The following is a 21,050-nucleotide window of genomic DNA, read 5'->3' on the forward strand; positions in this document are numbered from 1 at the left end:
ACAAGCACCAAGTCCTGGCCCAGCAGGCAGTTTTGGAAGGCTTGAAAAGATAAGAAACTAGATAAGGCTGCCTGGGGACAAGGCCATACAACCCATCACAATGACCTGAAAAACCAGCCTAAATCCAGGAATGCAGAAGCAAAGGCCTTTCTGTGTCAAAGGCCAGAGCCTAAGACCAGATATCCCAGCAGATAACTGGTGCAAACTGGCCCCCAATTTAGAAAGCCTGTGAAAACAGAGTATAAAAGGGAGCCTCAAATCCTTAGTGCAGACTTTTCCCTTCTGCCTCACTCGCTGATTCTCTTAGTGTATTTCAATAAATCCACCCTTTCTGTTCTCCACTCTGTCTCTGGTGAACTCTTTCACCTCCCAAGCCTCCAGCCTCACTGGACACTTCTTCCCACAAAACCACCTATATATTTCTAAGAAACAGGAAGCTAAGTCTAGAGCTGGATTGGTTTTAGGTTACACATTTTTGACACTGTCTCTTGGATGATGCTGTATACCCTTCACGTCAGGAGACGTCATCCCGTACAATGTCAGGTTTCCTCACTACTAGTGACGCAAAGTTTGATCACTTGGCTACAGTAGTGACTGCCACATTTTTCCAGGTAAAGGTATGCTTTCCTTTTGCAAATTTTTTTTAAGATTTATTTATTTATGCATACAAGAGCTAGGGTGTAGGCCAGAGGTGCAGACAGAGTGGGGAGCGCAACAGGCAGATCTACTGAAATACACGGCTGAGGGGAGCAGCAGGAGAGGTCTGCTGCGCCATGTGAGTCAGCTCCCTCGCTGGAAATGGAACTTCTGCTGCAGTGGCTGCGGATAGCTTCATAGTGCTGCGTCTTAGCCCCCTGCCCCACCAGGGAGGTCCCCAGAACCCTCACTTTTTAAAGATGCACTGATGGTTCTCAGTGTGGGGGGCAAGCCAGCAACACAGGATACGGGGCAACACCAGGAACAGCAAACCACAACTCCGCAACCTGGCTAAGTCCCCGCAAGCCCAACGCCGGGGGGCGTGGCCAGACGAGTGGGCGGTGCCACGAGCCGGAAGCCCGGCGGGAGACTACATATCCCAAAAGGCTCCGCAGGCGCCTCCGACTGGCGGTCCAAGACCGGCGGCAGCGTGATGACGTTTTTTAGGGACGCTGGCGCGCGGGATTTAAACTGCGGCGGTTTGCTCAGCGTTGAGGCTTCATAGAGTTCAGAGAGTTGCAGCTTCTTGGCGTTTCGCGTTTTTCTCCCCCGCGCACCTGCCAGCTGCCCATGGACTCGTCGCTCCATGCCCGCCTGTTTCCTGGTCTCTCCATCAAGATCCAGCGCAGTAATGGTGAGGGGCGGGGTCCCGAGGCCAAGGGGGGACCCGTGGGCTCTGAGATGACTGAAATTACTGCGGTTCCCCCAAATGGCAAGGCCTGAGACACTCTTGGGGGTTCTCCAGTCCGGGTCTCTGCTCTGGCAGGGCGTCTTACCTACCGAGGGCCGCGGCCTCCGCCCTGGAGGTGGGGCCCCTCTCGGCCCTCGGGAGTGGGCGGGGCTCCCCCCTTCAAAATTCTTTGCTGAAACTGCCTTGTCCTTGTAGGGATTTCGGCTTCCTGGCCGCTCTGCTCTTCTATAAATACTTGACGTGTGTCAGGCATTGGGATTGAGAGTAACCAGACAGACAAGATCACCGCTCTCAAGGAGCTTGCGATTCTGTTCTGTCTGTGCCTTTGTCTCTCTTTAAGCAGTTTCTGAAGCTCTGGTTATTAGGAGAGTGATCTGACATGACCTTCAGAAGTGAGGTAGGAAAAACCCTGCATCACTAGAGCCTCCGTGCTGCGTTGAGGAACAGTTCAGCTAAGGACTAGAGTGATTCCCCAAACATACCTTTAGGCCACTGTTGCTTCTCTTTTGAGTAGGGACGAATCCTTTATTCCCTGCAGCCGTGTTCAAACCTGTCCTGCCCACCTCATTGTGAGATGTTCTAAAGGTGAAGTGCCAGGAGGTTTGTCTTCTATAAGAGAAAAAAAAGATAGCTGTCTTGTCCTTTCCTCAATTCCACATTGAGTCTTTGTGACATCCTAAAAATGAAAAAGGTGGGTAACTGGCATTTTTCTCCTATAGGCTTAATTCACAGTGCCAATGTAAGGACTGTGAGCTTGGAGGACTCTTGTGTTTCAGTGGAATGGACAGAAGGAGGTGCCACAAAGGGCAAAGAGGTAGGTTTTATGAAAATGCATGTGCTACATTTAACACTGCCCTAAAAGATCTGTGGAACTGGAACTTGTGAGAGCCTTGTTTCTGATTCTGTCTTGTTACCGCTGGTTTTTTTTTTCCTTAATTTTTTTTAAAGATTTATTTATGCATACAAGAACTGGGGTATAGGCCAGAGGTGCAGAGGGTTAAAAGATTCATCAGAGACAGAGTGGGGAGCAGAACAGGCAGATTTACTGAAATACACTGCTGAGGGGAGCAGTTGGGGAGAGTAGAGGTCTGCTGCGACATATGTGGGTTAGTTCCCTGGCCAGCCAGGGATCAAACTCAGGCTGTCGTGGTGATAGCACTGAGACTTAACCCCTAGGCCACCAAAATTTATATTTTATTTTATTATTTTTTTTTTCACATGCTTCAAGGAAACATTCTATGACTTTATTGTTGCTTTGATAATCAGCACAGACATTTCACTTTGTACACAAGTCTTTTACATACCAAAAAAAGCTCATGATTCTTTTCTAAACATTTATTCCGGAGACTTTCCATCTAAAACTTTGGAGGCAAATTTTCCTTAAGTGGACATCAAGTTCCAATCTCTTCAAATGCTGATAAGCTGATACACTGTAAGACTCACTAATTCACAATTTAGCATCATACACACTACATACTCAAATTTCCCAATCTTTCACAGCACATAGTTACTAGGGAAACTGGACGACCAGGACCAAAGATGTTACAGAGTGCACGAAATTCTGACAGGAGAGCCCAGATAAAGGAGTGGTTTTCTTTAGGAAACAATCCTACCAAAAAATGACACGGGAAAAGAATTTTAAAATGTTCACAACGTTAGATGCACGACTGTGACTGCAAACTGCCATTTAGTAGCTTTATACAACAGGATATAAAAACTTCCCCGTCTATGGAATGCTAAGCAGACGCCCAAGACAATCAAAGCCTCCCATATTCAATATCCCACTATTTTCTGGTTGTACCAAAAAATAAACAACCAGCAAATGATTTCACCTCTTAAAAAAAAGCATTTACACTTAAAAAATGGGATGAGGTGGGTTTCCCTCCTTCTTAGAAATGTTTCTAGAGCTACTAAAAAACTTGCATTTACAAAATAGTTGATAAAAATATTCCTCTGGATTGTACAAGAAGGGAGACAGGGAGCACTTGTAAGACATGGTACATGACATTAATCAGACTTGGCTTCTTTCTCTCCTGCGGCATCAGAAGCTGGACTCTCCTGGTTCTTAGTCTCTCCGTTCTCTGCGGGCAAGTCTTCTTTAGTTTCTTGGTTAGCCACCTCCGCCTGCTTCCCCTTTGCGCCCCTCTTCCCCTTTGCTTGCTCTTTTTTGTCTGATGATTTATCCTTTCCCGCCGCCTTCTTGGGCTTCGCCTCCACTTTCGCGGGCGCGGGCTTCGCCGACAGCCGGGCCGACCTCCGCTTGGGCTCCTCCTTGGCCGCCCCCTCGGCGGAGCTGACCTTCCTCTTGGGCATCGTGGTGGCGGGGCGGGCGCGTGCCGGGTGCCTGCGCGCCGCCGCTTGCCGAGAGCCTTCGCGAGCTGCGCTGCCTCCAAAATTCAAAATTTATATTTTAAAAGCTTTGTGATGTGGTGAGAAGATCACCACACTGGGTATCTGAAAACCTAAACTTTAGTCTGGCTCTGCCATTACTGCTTTATGTGTTCACAGGCATGTTTCTGCCCTTCTTAGAAATTCAGTTCTCATATAAAATGTAATAATATCTACCTCATAGGTTTGTTGTGAGGATTTATTCTGCAAGTCCTTTTTCCAGAATGCCAGACAGTGTGTTTGGTGCTGGGGATGCAGACATGGATAAGATAGACCTGATTACTCTTTCATGGAACTTAATAACACATTAATGAATTTGTGTAGTATATTGTGGTAGGTAGGTATACAGATGTTTAGGTGGTATATTTGAGAAATACAAAGGTTGATTACATTATCTGTCCTTGAAAACATTTCCTAAAATTCCTTTCTACCAACTATTAGCAGCTCCTTAGGATTTGTTTCCTCATTTTTGTTGTTTGCTTAGAAATGTAACTTTTGTTGGATCTCACTCCAGATTGAATATTGCCTTTGGAATAAATCCAGATTTCTTTTTTTTTTTTTTTAAAGATTTATTTATTTATGCATATAAGAGCTGGGGTATAGGCCAAAGGTGTGGGTGGTGAGAGGATTCACCAGAGACAGAATGGGGAACAGAACAGGCAGATTGACTGCAATACACTGCTGAGAGGAGAGCAGCGGGCGAGTCAGGAGAGGTCTGCTGCACCATGTGGGTCACCTCCCTGGCCGGGGATTAAACTTGTGCAGCAGTGGCTGCAGACAGCTTCATAGGTTGCATCTTAACCCCTTGCACCACCAGGGAGGCTCAAGATCCAGATTTCTTAACGAGACATTCAAAGCCTTTTCAGGATCTAACCCAAATCAATTTTTCCCTTCTACCGTACTCTGCTTCCAGAGTATTCTGTGCCAGGAACAAATGGGGCAGCTTCATACTCTGCAGCCATGCCTAGGGCCTTGCCTTCACACTCTCACTCTTATTCCTTCCTCCTTGGATGTTTCCTCTGAATCCTCAATGTCAGAATCATTACTTCTTGCTATGAATCAATGTTAATATCAGAGCTAGGGTTAGAATTCTGGTCTCCTATTGCTTATTTCTGTAATTTAGGGTTTAGAAATGGGGGGGTGGTAATCATGTGTGGTCCAGGTGTGTAGAAATAGGGATGAGAGTGTGCTTACTGATGTTGTAACAGGGTGGTCCCCAGGAAAAGGGGAGGTTCCCTGCCCCACCCAAGGGAGGGTGGAGCTGAGCAGGAAGAGGAGAAGCTGCAGAAGAAGAGATTGAGGAAGGAAGCAGGATGGAGCCAGGAGCCCTAGAGACACGTGAAGAAGCTGCGCTTGTTTTTGGTCGTGGACTGGGTGACACAGATGTGGGTGAGACCCGTGGGGAGGTGACAATGGCAGCTTTTATCTTGATGTTGATTTTGCTCTTTTCCTTCTGGGCTTGTCTGGTTGTTTCTTTTCTGTGGGTCCCCACTGGAAGATGCTTTAGACTTGCGGCAGGCTTTGGGGCCTTGCTCTGGGCCGATCCCATATGGATGGAGTTTTACCCACGAGGGGACGGGTAACTCTGGATGCTTCATTTAGAAACTAGACTCTTTGCCTTACCTGTATTGTTTCCTAGTTGCATTAAAGTTCCTTCCCATTAAAGTCTCATGTGTTTTGTGTTGATGCGGCGGATGGCAGAACCCATTTAGAATAGGCAGGTTTGCGGGGTTTGGGCTGCCCCTCTCCCTGTCCTATAACAATGTTACCTGCCAGCTTTTGCATTTGATGATTCTCCTCTCCTTGTCTATCTCATGTTGTTATAGAGCAACCCCGATATTAAACGGGTTCCTGGCTGTGGGTCCTCACCCGCGCGCTTTAAAGGGACTTATGAATACTCTACTACAGACACACAAAAGGGTTAATAAAAGGTTTATTTACAAGAGAAAAAGAAATAAGGAAAATATACAACTCAGGGAGAAAATAGGGAAATAAAGTCTTTAATGCGTCCTACCCGATCCCATGACCTGGAAACCCAAAGTCACCCTCAGAGCTGGCGGGACCCGCTGTGAGCTGTCGGAGAGCCAAAATGGAGAGCCAAAATGGAGAGCGCCCCAAAGCCCACGTGTCTGCCTTTTGTATCCACCTGGCTGCTTAACCCCACCCTCAGGTCCCAGCCACCTTCCCTTTGGTGGTGATGGGATTTGGAGTTCCCAGTGTCTTTGGCTTTGACCTGGGGTGGGGGTGGAGTCCACAAAGCCTATATGGAATTTGCTTTGGGACATCCTTTTCCCCCTAACAATGTGACGTAGGTTTCTAGCCCTGTGTGCATATGACATCTCCTCCCTATTAGAAGGTGAGCTCCTGAAGACAAGGGCAATGCTATATTTTAATTCATCACTAAATACCTTCCCCTGGACTACTGCCTACTGCCTTACTCATGACTAATAAATGTTTGAAATGAGCCAGTTAATAAATTAGGTTGTAAATGTAGAAGATAAAACTCTCACCCTAGAGTTCATGCTTCAGCTCTGTCCCATTTTAGGATACAAATAATCAATAGTTGGTGCTATTTTGATTTGTTTAAAACTGTTAGGAAGTTGTGCTAATAAATTTTGAGTTATTCCTAGAGGGGTTGCAGGACTCTGGTGATGTAAACCTAGAATTGTGACCTCATTGTACATATGAGCAGGAAGTAGGGAAAGCATGAATGGGAAGCTGTGACTGGGCAAGAAGTTTCTGGGTGCAGTAGAAATGTAGGTAGATTTAGGGTTAGGTAGTAGCTCTCGGGAACATATCCCTGCCCATAAGATCCTGAAGGTCCCTCCATTTTGACTATCAAAGGGACATTAGAACTTGTTCCCGACTCAGTGTCAGCCAGCAAGAAGTGCCTGGGGGGCTATACCCATCAGGAACCCACAGTCCAGCAGAACAGTAGTGGAGCCAAGTGACCTAGGTCTACTGTGGACCACCTGACAGTTGCCTGCCTATCTGCCTTCCTCTTCACCTCCTCACTCACTGACATCTACCATTGACTTGGAAATCAAGAAACCCAATCCATCTAGATGGTAAACCATGACTAAGGAATAAATATTTGTTTATTGCTAATTTGTATGTGTGGAACTTAGAATTAGTAAAGTCTAGGTCTAGGGGTAACCTTGGTTGTAGAGATACAGTTAGACTAAATTAACTGTTGTTCCACTGAAGCTTTTACTTGTTCCTTGCAGATTGATTTTGATGATGTGGCTGCTGTAAATCCAGAACTTTTACAGCTTCTTCCCTTACACCCGAAGATCAGTCTGCCCTTGCAAGAGAATGTAACTGTCCAGGTAGGTGTCTGTCATCTGCCATAGCCAGTGTCCCAGAGGATTCACTTGACTTGTTGACTCTTTGCTGGTTTGTGTCCTGGAACTTCCTCGGACTTCAGCACAGCACATGGACCCAGGGTTGACCTTGAAAATTGATAAGAGCCTTATATTGTGTTGGTCTGTTTTGTTTTTCAGAAACAAAAACGCAGATCAGTCAACTCCAAAATTCCTGCTCCCAAGGAAGGTAAATGGCTTATTATCTCAGGATTGTTTCAGGAATGACCCTGGGGCTCAGGAAACTGTGAAGTTCATTGCTAAATGAACTCATTGCTCATTTAGCGGGATAAGACCTGCTCTTTCTTCCAAGCATCTTTCTCAGTGAGAGATCATCAGATATAGCTACAAAGATGGGGGGAAAGAGAGGTGTTGGTCAAATGCTACAAAGTTTCTGTTATGCAAGATAAATAACTTGTGGAGATCTATATCACAAACGGGGCCTATGATTAACAATGCTGTATGTTAAACTTGTTTTTTCTTTAAAGATTTATTTATTTATGCATATAAGAGCTGGGGTTTAGGCCAGAGGTGTGGGAGATGAGAGGATTCACCAGACACAGAGTGGGGAGCAGAATAGGCAGACTGAATACACTGCCTAGAGGAGCAGTGGGTGAGACAGGAGCGGTCTGCTGTGCCATGTGGGTTGGCTCCCTGGTTGGGGATCCAACTCGCTGCAGTGGCTCCTGATAGCTTGATAGCGCTGAGACTTTAACCCCTGTGCCACCAGGGAGGCCCTATTGTTAAACTTGTTAAAAATTTAGTGTGAGGGCCTCTCTGATGACATAAGGGCCTGCAAGAGAGATAGGAGTTACAGGGGTTTCGCTTCCTTTTTTTTTAATTTATACAATAGCTGGGGTACAGGCCAGAGGCGTGGGAGGGTGAGAGAATTCACCAGAGACAGAGTGGGGAGGAGAATAGGCAGATGGACCAAAAGCACTGCTGAGGGGAGCAGAGGGCGCAACAGGAGAGGTCTGCTGCGCCATGTGGGAATGTCCCTAGCTGGCCGGGAATTGAACCCGCACTGCAGAGGCTGCAGACAGCTTCACAGCACTGTGCTCAAACTGCTGTGCCACCCAGGGAAGCCTGGGTTTCACTTCTTATTAATGTCTAAAAGGGTATTGTCAAAGGGTCAAAGGCCCTTTTATTTATTTATTTTTTCAAAGGCCCTTTTAATGGGGAAAAAAAAATCTTAATAGAGGTGCATGCTTTTTTTTTTTTTTAAGATTGATTTATCCGTATAAGAGCTGGGATGTAGGCCAGAGGTGTGAAGGGGGGATGAGAGAATTCACCAGAGGTAGAGTGGGGAGCAGAACAGGCAGATCTACTGAAATACACTGCTGAGGGGAGTAGTGGGTGAGACAGGAGAGGTCTGCTATGCCATGTGGGTTAGTTCCCTGGCCAGGGATCAAACTGATACTACAGTGGCTGCTGATAGCTTCATAGTGCTGAGACTTAACCCCTTGAGCCACCAGGGAGGCCTTTAGAGGTGCATGCTTTTCAAAAGTAGAAGTGAAATACATGATTTACATTTTTTTTTTAAAGATTTATTTATTTATGCATACAAGAGCTGGGGTATAGGCCAGAGCTGCGGGCGGTGAGAGGATTCACTAGAGACAGAGTGGGGAACAGAACAGGCAGACTGACTGAAATAAACTGCTGAGGGGAGCAGCGGGCGAGACAGGAGAGGTCTGCTGAGCCATGTGGGTTTCTCTCTGGCCAGCTAGGGATCAAACTCATGCTGCAGAGGCGGTGGATTGCTTCATAGTGCGGTGCTTAACCCCTTGAGCCACCAGGAAGCCCCTGATTTACAAATTCTTGGGAAATAGAAAAATTTTAATTATTTGTGCTCTTTATGAAAGATATGGATCATATTAGAGCCATTAGATCAGTCTAAACTTAGACAATTCAGAAATTTAGTACAAGTTGCTGATTGCAAATATGATACCATGTGCTTTATTTCCAAAGCTATGAGTTCTTTCATTTTATAGGTGATAAATTTTTTCTTATGAAGAAAACTGTATAGATGGGTAGAAATTGATATAAGAATTCAACTATAACTCAAGTGTTTATCTCAGTTAAGCATACTTTTAGATTCCAGAAAATCATTGTAGCTGATCTCATGGGTCTCTGATGTGGCCCAGACCTGGATCTGTAAAGCATCCTGGAGCAGTGAAAAAAAGCCCAGACTTTGGAATCTCACAATCCTAGGTTCACATTCTGGCTCTGACACTTTCTAGTTGAGTAACATTGGGCAAGTTGCTTAATTTCTCTGAGACTTAATGTCAGCTGGGAATATTGATACTTATTTTCTGGTGTTGCTGTGAGGTATGGTAAAATTGAACAATGATACGTTAAGACCAGTATTGCTTTTTGCTTGAAAGGATTAGCTCTATCACCCAGAAATGATTTCATATTGGTTGTAGGTCCCTCCATTTACTTGAGAGAGATGCTTTTGTGGAAGTATCCTTGTCCTTACGAGCTCTCAGAGTGATAGAATGTGAGCAAATTAGTTTTGGGGTCACTGGTATTTGGTCCAATTTTTCTTTTCCCCGGGTGGAAAGATTAGGAAATAGATGGGCTCCTTTCCTGGTGGTTGGGACCCATTTCACTGTACAGAGTCTTGGAGGGTTGTCTCACCACCCTCCTGTTGCCCTGTTGGCCCTCCTGTTAATGCTGCATTATTTAGCTGTTGCCCTTGGTCCCTCAGGTTTTCGAGGCCGCTCCACTCGCATGTCCACAGTCCCAGAGGCTCGCACCACCACTCAGGAGAATGATATGGAGGTGGAGCCATCTGCACCTGTAAACTCCCGCAAGCACTTTTCAGTTTCCGGTGAGTAATGAATCTACTTTCTCTCTGTTTGAGGACTTGGTGCAACCTCTCATGCATTGCCCTCTTCCTGTTCTGGAACAAACATCTGAGGATTCCTATACCCCCTTGGCTTCAGTACTGCCCCAGCCCCACCAACACTGCCCCCTTATCTGGAAATCATTTCATTTTACTTTTTTAATTATTGAAACATATGGAGAAGTGCACATATCATTGACTATAGCTCACTAACTGAACACACTCATGTAACACCTCATCAAACAGCATTCCCAACACCCCGAGGAGTCCTCAATTTCCTAACCCCTATAGATACCTATAGTCCTGATTTCTAATAGCATAGATTAGCTTTTTCTCTTACTGGACTTTATAAAAATAGGATTTGAAAAATACACTTAAGAAATTAAGTTAGGGGGCCTCCCCGGTGGCGCAGTGGTTGAGTGCTGGGTTGTGAAGCTGCCCGCAGCCTCTGCAGCGCCAGTTCGATCCCCGGCTGCTCCCCGGCCACCGGAGGAGGGTCCTGCATGGCGTGCAGACCCCTCCTGCCGCCTGCTGCTCCCCTCAGCAGTGTACTTCGGTCCTTCTGCCTGCTCTGCTCCCTGCTCTGGCTCTGGTGAATTCTCTCACCCTCCCGTGCTTCTGACTATACTCAGTGCTTCTACAAATAAATAAATAAATCTTTAAAAAGAAAAAAAAAAAGAAGTTAGGGCCTCCCCGGTGGCGCAATGGTTGAGCGCTGGGTTGTGAAGCTGCCCGCAGCTTCTGCAGTGCCGGTTCAATCCTCGGCTGCTTCCCGGCCACTGGAGGAGGGTCCCGCATGGCACGCAGACCTTTCCTGCCGCTCGCTGCTCCCCTCAGCAGTGTACTTCAGTCCTTCTGCCTGCTCTGCTCCCCGCTCTGGCTCTGGTGAATTCTCTCACTCTCTTGCGCTTCTGACTGTACCCAGTGCTTGTATAAACAAATAAATCTTTTAAAAAAAAAATTTAAGTTGTCAACTTTTTTTTTTTTTAAAGATTTATTTATTTATACAAGCACTGGGTACAGTCAAAAGCGCGGGTAGGTGAGAGAATTCACCAGAGCCAGAGTGGGGAACAGAACAGGCAGACTGACAAAATATACTGCTGAGGGGAGCAGCGGGTGCGGCAGGAGAGGTCTGTCGCTCCATGTGGAACCCTCGCCGGCGGCCAGGGATCGAACCGGTGCTGCAGAGGCTGTGGGCAGCTTCGCAGCCCAGTGCTCAACGGCTGCGCCACCAGGGGAGGCCCGATTGTCAACTTTTTAGATTTACAAAGTAGGTGCAGATTTGGAAGGTATACAATCATCACATGAATCACATAAGCTCTGATAAAATGGAAGTAAACAAGAGTGATATCAGGTACGGAAAATAATGAGGTGTCATGGGTGATACCTTTCTGGGTTAAATCAATATTGTTCATTTTTGCTCAGGTTCCCATTATCCCTGGCTTTTTAGTATTTGCAAGACCTTGGAGAAGTCAGAAAGGCCTGAACTTTCTCCCAAATGAGTAGAAGGGCCTGGCCAGCTTGAGTACCCAGGGTCAAACCTAAAAACAGTCCAGCTCTTTAAAGGCTCTTCTAACCCAACCAGTTAACTCAGATGGTTTGAGCATGCTGCTGATAGAGGCTTTTCATGATGAAACCCGTGCTGAACTACTCACATACCCTTTAATAAAGATACTTCATCTCCAGGAGCCAGCCCCTATACAGAAACTGGTTGGGCTTTGGGTGTGAGCTGGGGTGAAGGCAAAAGTCCAAACGCTGCTCATACTGATGGAGCCCGAGTTCTTGCTGAGCTGGCAGTCACCCTCCTGGTCTACAACCTTCTAGGACTCAGATGAGCACAACTGTTGTTGACCTGTCTGCTTCTCCAATGACTCTTGTTCCCCCACAGCCGGCCCCCCTAGGATTTCCTGCCCTACATCGGCTGAGATACCACTGACGATGGTCAGCGAGGAGGTGGAAGAGCAAGGCCATTCCATTCGAGGAACCACTTCTGCAAACCCTGTGAACTCAGGTAGACACACTGAGCTGTCTGCTGCCCTGCTGCTAGTGCAGGACAGGTAGTTACATCCTATTCCAAGCCCAGCCTGCTTTGCCACCTGAATTCAAACTATATTTGCCCCATGGGGCATGTTGTCCTCTGGCCATGGACTCAGTCTTTCACAAAAGATGACCCCGTACCATCAAGCTGGCAAGAGCCCTCTGATGTAGTTGAGGTGCCGTCAAAACTAAAGTTTTGGCTAACACCTGATGAATAGCCCACAATGACCATCAAACAAGCAGGGAGGGTCTCACCTCTCCAGGTTGTTGAGAAATTGCCACAGGCAGAGAGCGAGCTTGGGTTAGATCTGGAGTGCTCACATTAACAAGTCTTTGCTTTGTGGGCTTGGCCATCCCGAACCCCAACTATTGCTTCCTCTCCTTGCATATAGTGATTTACTAATAAGAGTCTAGAGAAGGCCTAGTCCTGGGAAACTCTAGTATGGACTCAATAACACAGCTGGAGAACAAGCTGCCTAGACAGTTAAGAAAGTGGGCTTCCATTTTTCCCTCTAGTTCGGAGGAAATCATGTATTGTGAAGGAAATGGAAAAAATGAAGAACAAGAGAGAAGAGAAGAGGGCCCAAAACTCTGAAATGAGAATAAAACGAGCTCAGGTACCTTTCTGAAGAGCCTAGGGCAGGTTCTTGGACAGGTATCCTTAATTGCACCTTTCTAATATCAGAGAGATGGTTGGAAGTTACTAATTTCTCCAGTGCTGAAATCCAGAAGGTTTAACTGGTTTCTCACCAATTCAGATATTTTTCTGAAGGCCTCTGATGAGGAATATTTCATGCGGATTACTCATTGGGCATGCCATCACAGTGCAAAGGCCAGCTGTACTCCTGGGCAAAGTTAGCTGCCTTCCCCCAACTCCTACTATCATGGGGCCCACAATGAAGTTCTAGTTTATACCATTAGTTGGGTTATTGCTCGGGGAATCCCAGCCTTCTGGTCGGGTGGGGCGGGGGAGTGTAGGGGAGAAGGGGAACACATGGCTTTCACCCCAGTTCCTCGGGTGGTTGGGTATATGCCTTGGCTGCCCTGTCAATCTCTATTCCCACAGCTTTGTTTCTGGGTTCTCAGCCTGGAGTCGGGGTAGAAAGAAGTGCGATCACATGGGGACTTTGTCAACCCTGATGGTACATGTGCATGTAAAGAGCTGCTGCTGCTTAGCTCTGAGGGTACATACATCTTGGTAGGCAGTCCTCGTTTGCACTTGTCCCAAACAGGAGTATGACAGCAGCTTTCCCAACTGGGAATTTGCCCGGATGATTAAAGAATTTCGGACTACTTTGGAATGTCATCCACTTACTGTGACTGATCCTGTAAGTAAACCCAAAGGACTTCTACCTCTCCTTTCTGAGTAGGTGCACAACTGAGAGGCAGAAAACTTGTCTTTATAGGAGTCAGAGCATGTAGGAATCGCCATTTACCCGTAAGAGTTTATTAACCGTTTGGTATGTTGGAGTTAGTGAGGCCTGGATTGGAGAGTTTGTTTTGTTTTTTTTTTTAGTATAAGATTTATTTATGCATACAAGAACTGGGGTACAGGCCAGAGGTGTTGGTGGTGAGAGGATTTGCCAGAGTGGAGAACAGAACAGGTGGATTGACTGAAATACACTGCTGAGGGGAGCAGCAGGAGAAACAGGAGAGGTCTGCTGTGCCATGTGGGTAGCTCCCTGGCCGGGGATCGAACTTGTGCTGCAGTGGCTGCAGACAGCTTCTTAACTCCTTGCGCCACCAGGGAGGCCCCAGAGTTTGCTCTTTATAAATTCCCCTTAACACATACCCGCTTCTGTTGGTAGTGCTGAAACCTCCTGTAGGCAGCAGAGAAAACGGGGAAGAAAATTTAGGGCTACTTTCCTAGTGCTCTAGAGTAACTAATAGGAGAGGCAGAGTCCTAGTATTTGATCTTGGCCTTGTCTAGGCCAGCCTATGGAATTGGAAGGGGAGGGGTTCTGGACAAACTTACTTGGTCTCACCCTTTGCTGGTTGTTGTTTTCTCTTGAAGATTGAAGAGCATAGGATATGCGTCTGTGTTAGAAAACGTCCACTGAATAAACAAGGTAAACCCTGTTCAGCCAGAAAGAGGCTTTGGACTGAGTGGGGGTTCCCCTGTGTCCAGGAAGGATTCCCTGAAATACTCTTCTTCTGCAGAGTTGGCCAAGAAAGAAATTGATGTGATTTCCATTCCTAGCAAGTGTCTCCTCTTGGTACATGAGCCCAAATTAAAAGTGGACTTAACAAAGTATCTGGAAAACCAAGCATTCTGTTTTGATTTTGCATTTGATGAAACAGCTTCAAATGAAGTTGTCTACAGGTTAGTCCTTCAGCTGTTTGTTTCTCCTCCTTTCCTCTGCTTTCCTCTTTTTTAAAGATTTATTTATTTATGCATATAAGAGCTGGGGTGTAGGCCAGAGGTACGGCGGTTGAGAGGATTCACCAAAGACAGAGTGGGGGGGAGCAGAACAGGCAGGTGTACTGAAATACATAAGGGGAGCAGGAGGCAAGAAAGGAGTGGTCTGCTGTGCCATGTGGGTCACCTCCCTGGCCGGGGATCAGATTCACACAGTAGCGGTAATAGCACTGAGACTTAACCCCTAGGGCACCAGGGAGGCCTTGTGTGTATATCTGTGATCCACAAAGCCTAAAATGTTTTAGGCCCCAACTCTGGAGGGTTTCCCCTGGGCTTTGTAGGCTATCTTATACTGAAAGTCAGCTGCTAAGCTCATGCTTTCTTTCATCTTGTGTCTTCAGGGTTCAAGAGGAGCTGGTGGCTCAGAGTGTGGGCTGTCAGCCGATTCCTATTCCTATCCCAACCCAAATCCAGCCCTCCCCATTTGGATAGGAGAATTAGATTTTGTAAGTGGGGCTGGAGTTAAGGGGACCACTTAGAAGCATTCTAGTGTTTTGTGCTTGGAAGGAGCACCCCGGAGTTCTGCAGCAAAGGGCAGTGGGCCCATGTTCTAGGGAGCACTTTTTGGAGAGAGAGGTATACTCTTCTCTATCCTGTCTCCTAGGTTCACAGCAAGGCCACTGGTACAGACAATTTTTGAAGGGGGAAAAGCAACCTGTTTTGCATATGGCCAGACGGGAAGTGGCAAGACACATGTGAGTATTCAGGCCTGCCAGGGAGGGATCCTGACTGAAGTATAACACTGTGTCGGTCCCTTAAAGATGGATGAGTTTCTTGTAGAAGGTCCGCTCACTGTGGCCCATCACCAGATACAGTTGCTGTGTCAGGTATAGATAGGGGCCTTACCCTTCCAGATTTTGGCATGGCACACGGGACAGTGACGCCAACTGTGCTCTGGCCTGCACCAAGGGCCCCTTACCACAGTCTTCTGTGCCTTCCCTTTGCAGACTATGGGTGGTGACCTCTCTGGGAAAGCCCTGAATTCATCCAAGGGGATCTACGCGATGGCGTGTGAGTAGTATGTTCTGCTGCAGTGGGTTGGGCACACAAAGGCAGGTAGTTTACTTAATCCAGGTTCTCTCCCACAGCTCGGGATGTCTTCCTCCTGAAGAACCAGCCCCGCTACCGGAACCTAGGCCTGGAAGTCTATGTGACATTCTTTGAGATCTATAATGGGAAGGTAGTAGGCAGGAAGCCCCTTATTTATGGTTTTGATGCCCCTGGACTTTTTCTTTTCTTTTTTTTTTTTAAGATTTATTTATTTATACAAGCACTGGGTACAGTCAGAAGCGTGGGAGGGTGAGAGAATTCACCAGATCCAGAACTTTCTAAAATCTTGACGTTGGCTAGCTATTATAGCCTGGACCCCCTTGGGCTGTTAAGCCTGTGGTGTGGGGGAGACTTCATCTGCTGGTGGGATGATACCACAGCTCAACTGATGTGGCCGGAGTGGTCCTCAGGGGTCCCTCTCAGATGGAAGGTTTGTCTTATGTGTTCCTTCCATGAAGGAAGTTCGTTCTTTCCCCAGTGGTACACATTCACCCCCATATATTCTCTTTTCAGATAGGTAGATTGATCAATCAATCGATCAGAGAATGTTACTGCCATTTACGTGGAAAATTTTTTGAGCATTCCCAGATCCAGAAAAGAAGCTACTGAATTATACTAAGTAGGAACGCTGTACCTTTGAATAGTAGGAGAACCTGTTACTAGCTCAGGCTCCACAGCTAATTAAAGACCAGAGTCACAGCAATCTGAGCAGCCAGGTTCATATCTCAAGTGTGCCGCTGATTACTAGTCTGACATCTACTTGGCTTAACTTCTGCCGTCCTTACTGCCAGCGTTTGTCTAAGTTGGGACAGTCTCAGAAAGGGGAAGTCAAGTGGGGTTCCCAGTGCCTGATAGCCTTGGCCTTGTTCCCTTGCCTGGCATAGCTGTTCGACTTGCTTAATAAGAAGGCCAAGCTGCGTGTGCTGGAGGATGGCAAGCAGCAGGTGCAGGTGGTGGGGCTGCAGGAGCACCTGGTTAACTGTGCTGATGATGTCATCAAGATGATCGACATGGGCAGTGCCTGCAGGTCAGTGTTCTGGAGAGGGGAAGGGACCATCTTTTAATGCTCAGTTTGGGTGACTGAGACTAGCCCTGAGCCCACTGCTGTTTCCATGGAGCACTGCTTCCCCAGTGATGACTATGAAAGCCTCTGCCTCAAGGGGTCTCAGTTCAGGGAATGACCGTGGGCCAATGGCTCATCAGGAGATCTTGAGTTATTTTAAATCTAAGTCCGGCTATTCCCATGCTCGCTCTTCAGAGAAAATAAGATCTTCTTGCTTCTCTGGGTTTCTTTTTGTTATTGCCTCCCTCCTGCTGTGTTTGGAAACAGGAACTCTGGGTCTGTTCTTGGCTGGAAGTAATGGCGCCATGGTTCCTGTATAGACTAGGGAGGTGCTCTTCCACCCACAGAGGACAGAAGTCTGAGATGGGAAGACCCAGAACTTCGTCGAGTCCTGACCTGTGTCCCTCTCTTACCAGAGAATTCACTGCTGTGGACTGGGGTGCCTTGGACTCTGGAGATACTATAGCTGGTCACCCTAGAAGCTCATAACTTGATTTTGCCCTTCTTTATGCCTTAGGACCTCTGGGCAGACATTTGCAAATTCCAACTCTTCGCGCTCCCACGCCTGCTTCCAGATTCTTCTTCGAGCCAAAGGGAGAGTACATGGCAAGTTCTCTTTGGTGGATTTGGCAGGGAATGAACGAGGAGCAGACACTTCTAGTGCTGACCGGCAGACTCGCATGGAGGGTGCAGAAATCAACAAAAGCCTCCTCGCCCTGAAGGTAGCAGCTAGCTAGAGGCACCTGGCCTGGAAGGCTGCTGGTGGAGGGAGTGGGCAGTGTAAGGGAGGAAGTGACTTGAGTTACCCCTGCTGTCCCACAGGAGTGCATCAGGGCCCTGGGACAGAACAAGGCCCACACCCCATTCCGAGAGAGCAAGCTGACACAGGTGCTGCGGGACTCCTTTATTGGGGAGAACTCAAGGACCTGCATGGTGAGTAGGGTTGCTTTGCAGGTAGAGCAGAGGGAGACGTTTAGTCCCATCCCTGGGCAAGGGACTTGGTGGTGCCCCTGGTTGTCTGGGTTTCTAGGTTCCGACTTCACTGGGCTTCTCTGCCAAGGGGGGAGGACTGTATGTTCATGCAGCTCTTGGTTTGGGGAGGTTATTCCTCCCTTGTCTGGTAGAAAGGGGGCTCCAGATTTCAGAAGGTTGACCTCTGGAGAAGCAAGAGAGGAAAATTATTGCCCCTTCTGTAGCTTCCCTCAGGTCACTGGCTCACAGCCTAAAACTTACATTGGAACCCAGGGCTGTGACCTTGAATTACTTTTTTGGTTCCCTTCTTTATCCATAAGCCCTTCTGGCTAGGGTTTCACCTTCCTCCATTCCAGGGATTATCTTCTCTTCTGCCTATGGGGAAGATGGAAATTTCTGAAAAAGCGCTAAACCCTTCACCCTAAGGGATTATCCCTAAGCCTGGGTGACCTGAAGGTTCTAGGATGAGCCACAGAGGTTGTAGATGTGACCTTGATAAGTGGTCAGCAAAGAGCTATAAAGAAGCAGGAGGTAATCAGATATGGCTTTAAATGCAGGAAACCAATTTTTAAGGCACTTGAATTGCAGTGTTTCTGAGGCAAGTTGCCCAGAGAGAGTGGGCACTTAATGGGCCCTCCCTGCCAATACCATGTTGGGTATCAGTGGCTCGAAGAGACCCTTCTATCAGCCTCTCTAAGGAGCAGACAGTCTAGCGCCCTTACCCTGAATCTTTAACTGCTCATTCCCTCTTTCACAGATCGCCATGATCTCACCGGGCATAAGTTCCTGTGAATATACGTTAAACACACTGAGATATGCAGACAGGTACGGTACCTACAGTCAGGTGGGATGGGGAGAGGGGTACAGGAGGCAGGAAATGAGAGGCAATGGTGAGTGGCTAGGAGGCTTATGGCCTTACTGTTTATGCAAAGGAGACTGCTCTGGGATCTGAGACCTGCTTGTTTTCTTAGGGTCAAGGAGCTGAGCCCCCACAGTGGGTCCGTTGGGGAGCAGCCAACTCAAATGGAAACAGAAGAGATGGAAGCCAGCTCTAATGGGGCCCTGATCACAGGCAATGTAAGGGGGCAGGCGAGGGGGGCAAAACAGAAATGTGACCTGCTGAGATGGGAACTGGGCCATCCTGTCGTGTCTCTCCTTTTGGTCCCCTTAGTTCTCCAAAGAAGAAGAGGAACTGTCTTCCCAAATGTCCAGCTTTAATGAAGCCATGACTCAGATCAGGGAGTTGGAGGACAGGGCCATGGAGGAACTCAAGGAGATTATACAGGTGAGGAGCGGCCCTGGCAGAACAGGCGCTGGTTATGCTCACCAGGATCATCAGGTTGGGATGACCAGAGGCAACCTGTACTTACACTAGCATTCCTTAATTCTCCACCTCTCCAGCTAGCCATTCTTCTAGAACAGCTAAAGAACATACCCCCTTCTCTAACCTGGCTCACACAGACTTTCCTCCATCCTCCTGGCTGAAGCCAGGCTCTCCAACATACCCGGCTGGGAGGGTAATTTATTCACAGAAACACACTCTTGCTTGTTCAGTGAACGTTCACCAGATGCTTTCTATAGGTCAGATCCAAAAACACGAAGTATGGATAGTAAACCTTAAAGTGTGAGCCTGGTTTGGGTATGTGGAAGAACACAAATTGAGACAGCACTTTAGAGATTGTTGGAAAGAGTTTGTGAGCCATGTTGGTCATCACTGATGTGACCGTGGCCATGGGGTTGCACTGGGAATGAGGCTGAAGCACCACTTACGGGGTGGACAAGCAGGGTGAATGAACAAGGCTGTTGCTCAGATTTCTGGCTTAGGCCTCAAGACAGATGATGACATTCATTTGACATAGGGACAGGGGCAGGTTTTGGGTAGAAAGAACAATTCAAGCTGAGGAATACTGCCCAGAGGGTTAGGGGGCAGGGTGTGCCCATGACTGGTGGAATGGGTGTCTTGCACAAGCATCTGCACTGCAGATGACAGAGTTCCTGGAATGACTTGCTAAATTGATTGGGTCACTATTGAGCTGACAAGGTTCTCCCTGTGTTGCAGCAAGGACCAGACTGGCTCGAGCTCTCTGAGATGACTGAGCAGCCAGACTATGACCTGGAGACCTTTGTGAACAAAGCAGAGTCTGCCCTGGCCCAGCAGGCCAAGCACTTCTCAGCTCTGCAAGGTGGGTGCAGCTGAAGGGCCCAGCCTCTGTGGGTGGTGGCAGCTCTGCCTTGAGGGAATGGGGCTTCTGAGGTGCTCACTAGCGCCCTGTACACCACCCCCTCTTCCTTTCAGATGTAATCAAGGCCTTGCGCCTGGCCATGCAGCTGGAAGAGCAGGCCAGCAAACAAATAAGCAGCAAGAAACGGCACCAGTGACAACTACAAATAAAGATCTGTTTGGCTTCACACCTAGCCTCTACCCCTTCCCACCTCCCCAGCGAACTTTGGGTAGGGGTGGTCTGGTCAGGGTCCGAGCAGGGAGCATCTGAGCCCAGGGCACCTGGGGAGGGCATCAGAGTGACAGGGGATACTACTTTTCTTCAGTTGTGCCCTCGGGCGGAAGGATGATGAGGGAGTTGTTAGTTATCCTGTGTTACCCTTCTCTCCAAGAGGGAAGAGTCTCTGGTGTATCTGGTGTAGTTTTCCCTGGTGCAGCATTCTGCCTGCACAGACTGGCTGCTGATGGCAGGAACCATGGGGTTGTCTTGGCTCTGGGGAGAGAGGAGCCTCTAGTTCAACTCTCTGTGGGCTCTGTCCTGCCTACCGCACCCTTGACCTTGGAACTAAAATGTCTTGTACTTTTAAAAAAGTCTCTGGGACCTCTTCCTTGCTATTTTCTGAAGCCCAAGAGGATCCCTGCTGTTTTGTGTTTACACATTATGTCTAAGAATAAAGTAAGTAAAAAAAAACAACCTTTTGAGTGGTGTGTGGGAAGGTCTGCACGTATCAGCCTTTGGGACAAAGGACACTACTGCAGCTCTGGAGAGTGCTGATGGTTCTGCACTCTCCCTGGGAGGCCACATCCACACCTGCAGTCTTGGTGATGTGCTGAAGATGCCAACCTCTGCCATGTCTAATGCTGACCAGGTCCCAGGTCCTCTCCTGGGGACAGGAGCTATAGGCAGAAAGGACATGGTGCTGTGTCCATTAGCCTGCTCAAAGCATGTTAAAAGATTCTGTGGAAACACAAGAGAACACTCACTAGACAGCAAAAAATCTGATGAGCAGCACCAGCTCGATCCTGAAAAATGAATAGAGGTTTGCCAGGTCAACTAACGGACCGTGCCTAGGACTTGGACAGTTTGGGAACCAGAGGACTCCAGATTTCATGTTACGGAACATGAATTGTCTGAATGGTGATATCACTAGGTGGATAGCCTAGGAATCACAAAATCAAATGTGTGTGTTAGAGGCCTTAGAGACAGTGGGGAGTGTGGTGCACATGAGCCCCTGTAGAAATTCAAGAAAGACGGGGTCTACAGACCAGGTTCTTTCATCCTCACTTCATTTGTTAAAAAAAA

The 21,050-nt window shown here is 47.6% G+C and overlaps 2 protein-coding genes across 4 annotated transcripts; one reads left to right on the top strand and one right to left on the bottom strand.

Annotated features, from left to right (window-relative positions):
- Window positions 1-1,266: 1,266 nt before the first annotated feature.
- KIF2C (kinesin family member 2C) lies at window positions 1,267-19,905 on the top strand (the record flags this gene model as incomplete). 3 transcript variants are annotated; one of them, XM_084243599.1, is made up of 21 exons in its annotated part: window positions 1,267-1,330; window positions 2,107-2,201; window positions 7,003-7,104; window positions 7,279-7,327; window positions 9,848-9,970; window positions 11,874-11,996; window positions 12,539-12,639; window positions 13,255-13,350; window positions 14,037-14,091; window positions 14,183-14,345; window positions 15,046-15,136; window positions 15,389-15,452; window positions 15,530-15,621; window positions 16,376-16,518; window positions 17,072-17,276; window positions 17,377-17,487; window positions 18,284-18,351; window positions 18,498-18,603; window positions 18,698-18,811; window positions 19,586-19,709; window positions 19,823-19,905. In XM_084243599.1, 21 exons carry the CDS (start codon window positions 1,267-1,269, stop codon window positions 19,903-19,905), a joined length of 2,172 nt encoding a protein of 723 aa, XP_084099725.1. The 3 variants fall into 3 exon arrangements, with proteins under 3 accessions (XP_084099725.1, XP_084099726.1, XP_084099727.1); XM_084243601.1 differs by having other exon boundaries at window positions 1,282-1,330; window positions 18,707-18,811; XM_084243600.1 differs by lacking the exon at window positions 11,874-11,996.
- Window positions 3,395-3,700, bottom strand: LOC311177442 (non-histone chromosomal protein HMG-14-like; the record flags this gene model as incomplete). The annotated part of the gene is made up of 1 exon (XM_084243449.1): window positions 3,395-3,700. One exon carries the CDS (start codon window positions 3,698-3,700, stop codon window positions 3,395-3,397), a length of 306 nt encoding a protein of 101 aa, XP_084099575.1.
- Window positions 19,906-21,050: the final 1,145 nt, after the last annotated feature.

The sequence above is a fragment of the Talpa europaea genome, assembly GCF_964194135.1.
Source record: "Talpa europaea genome assembly, chromosome: 9".
Classification (NCBI taxonomy): Eukaryota; Metazoa; Chordata; class Mammalia; order Eulipotyphla; family Talpidae; genus Talpa; species Talpa europaea.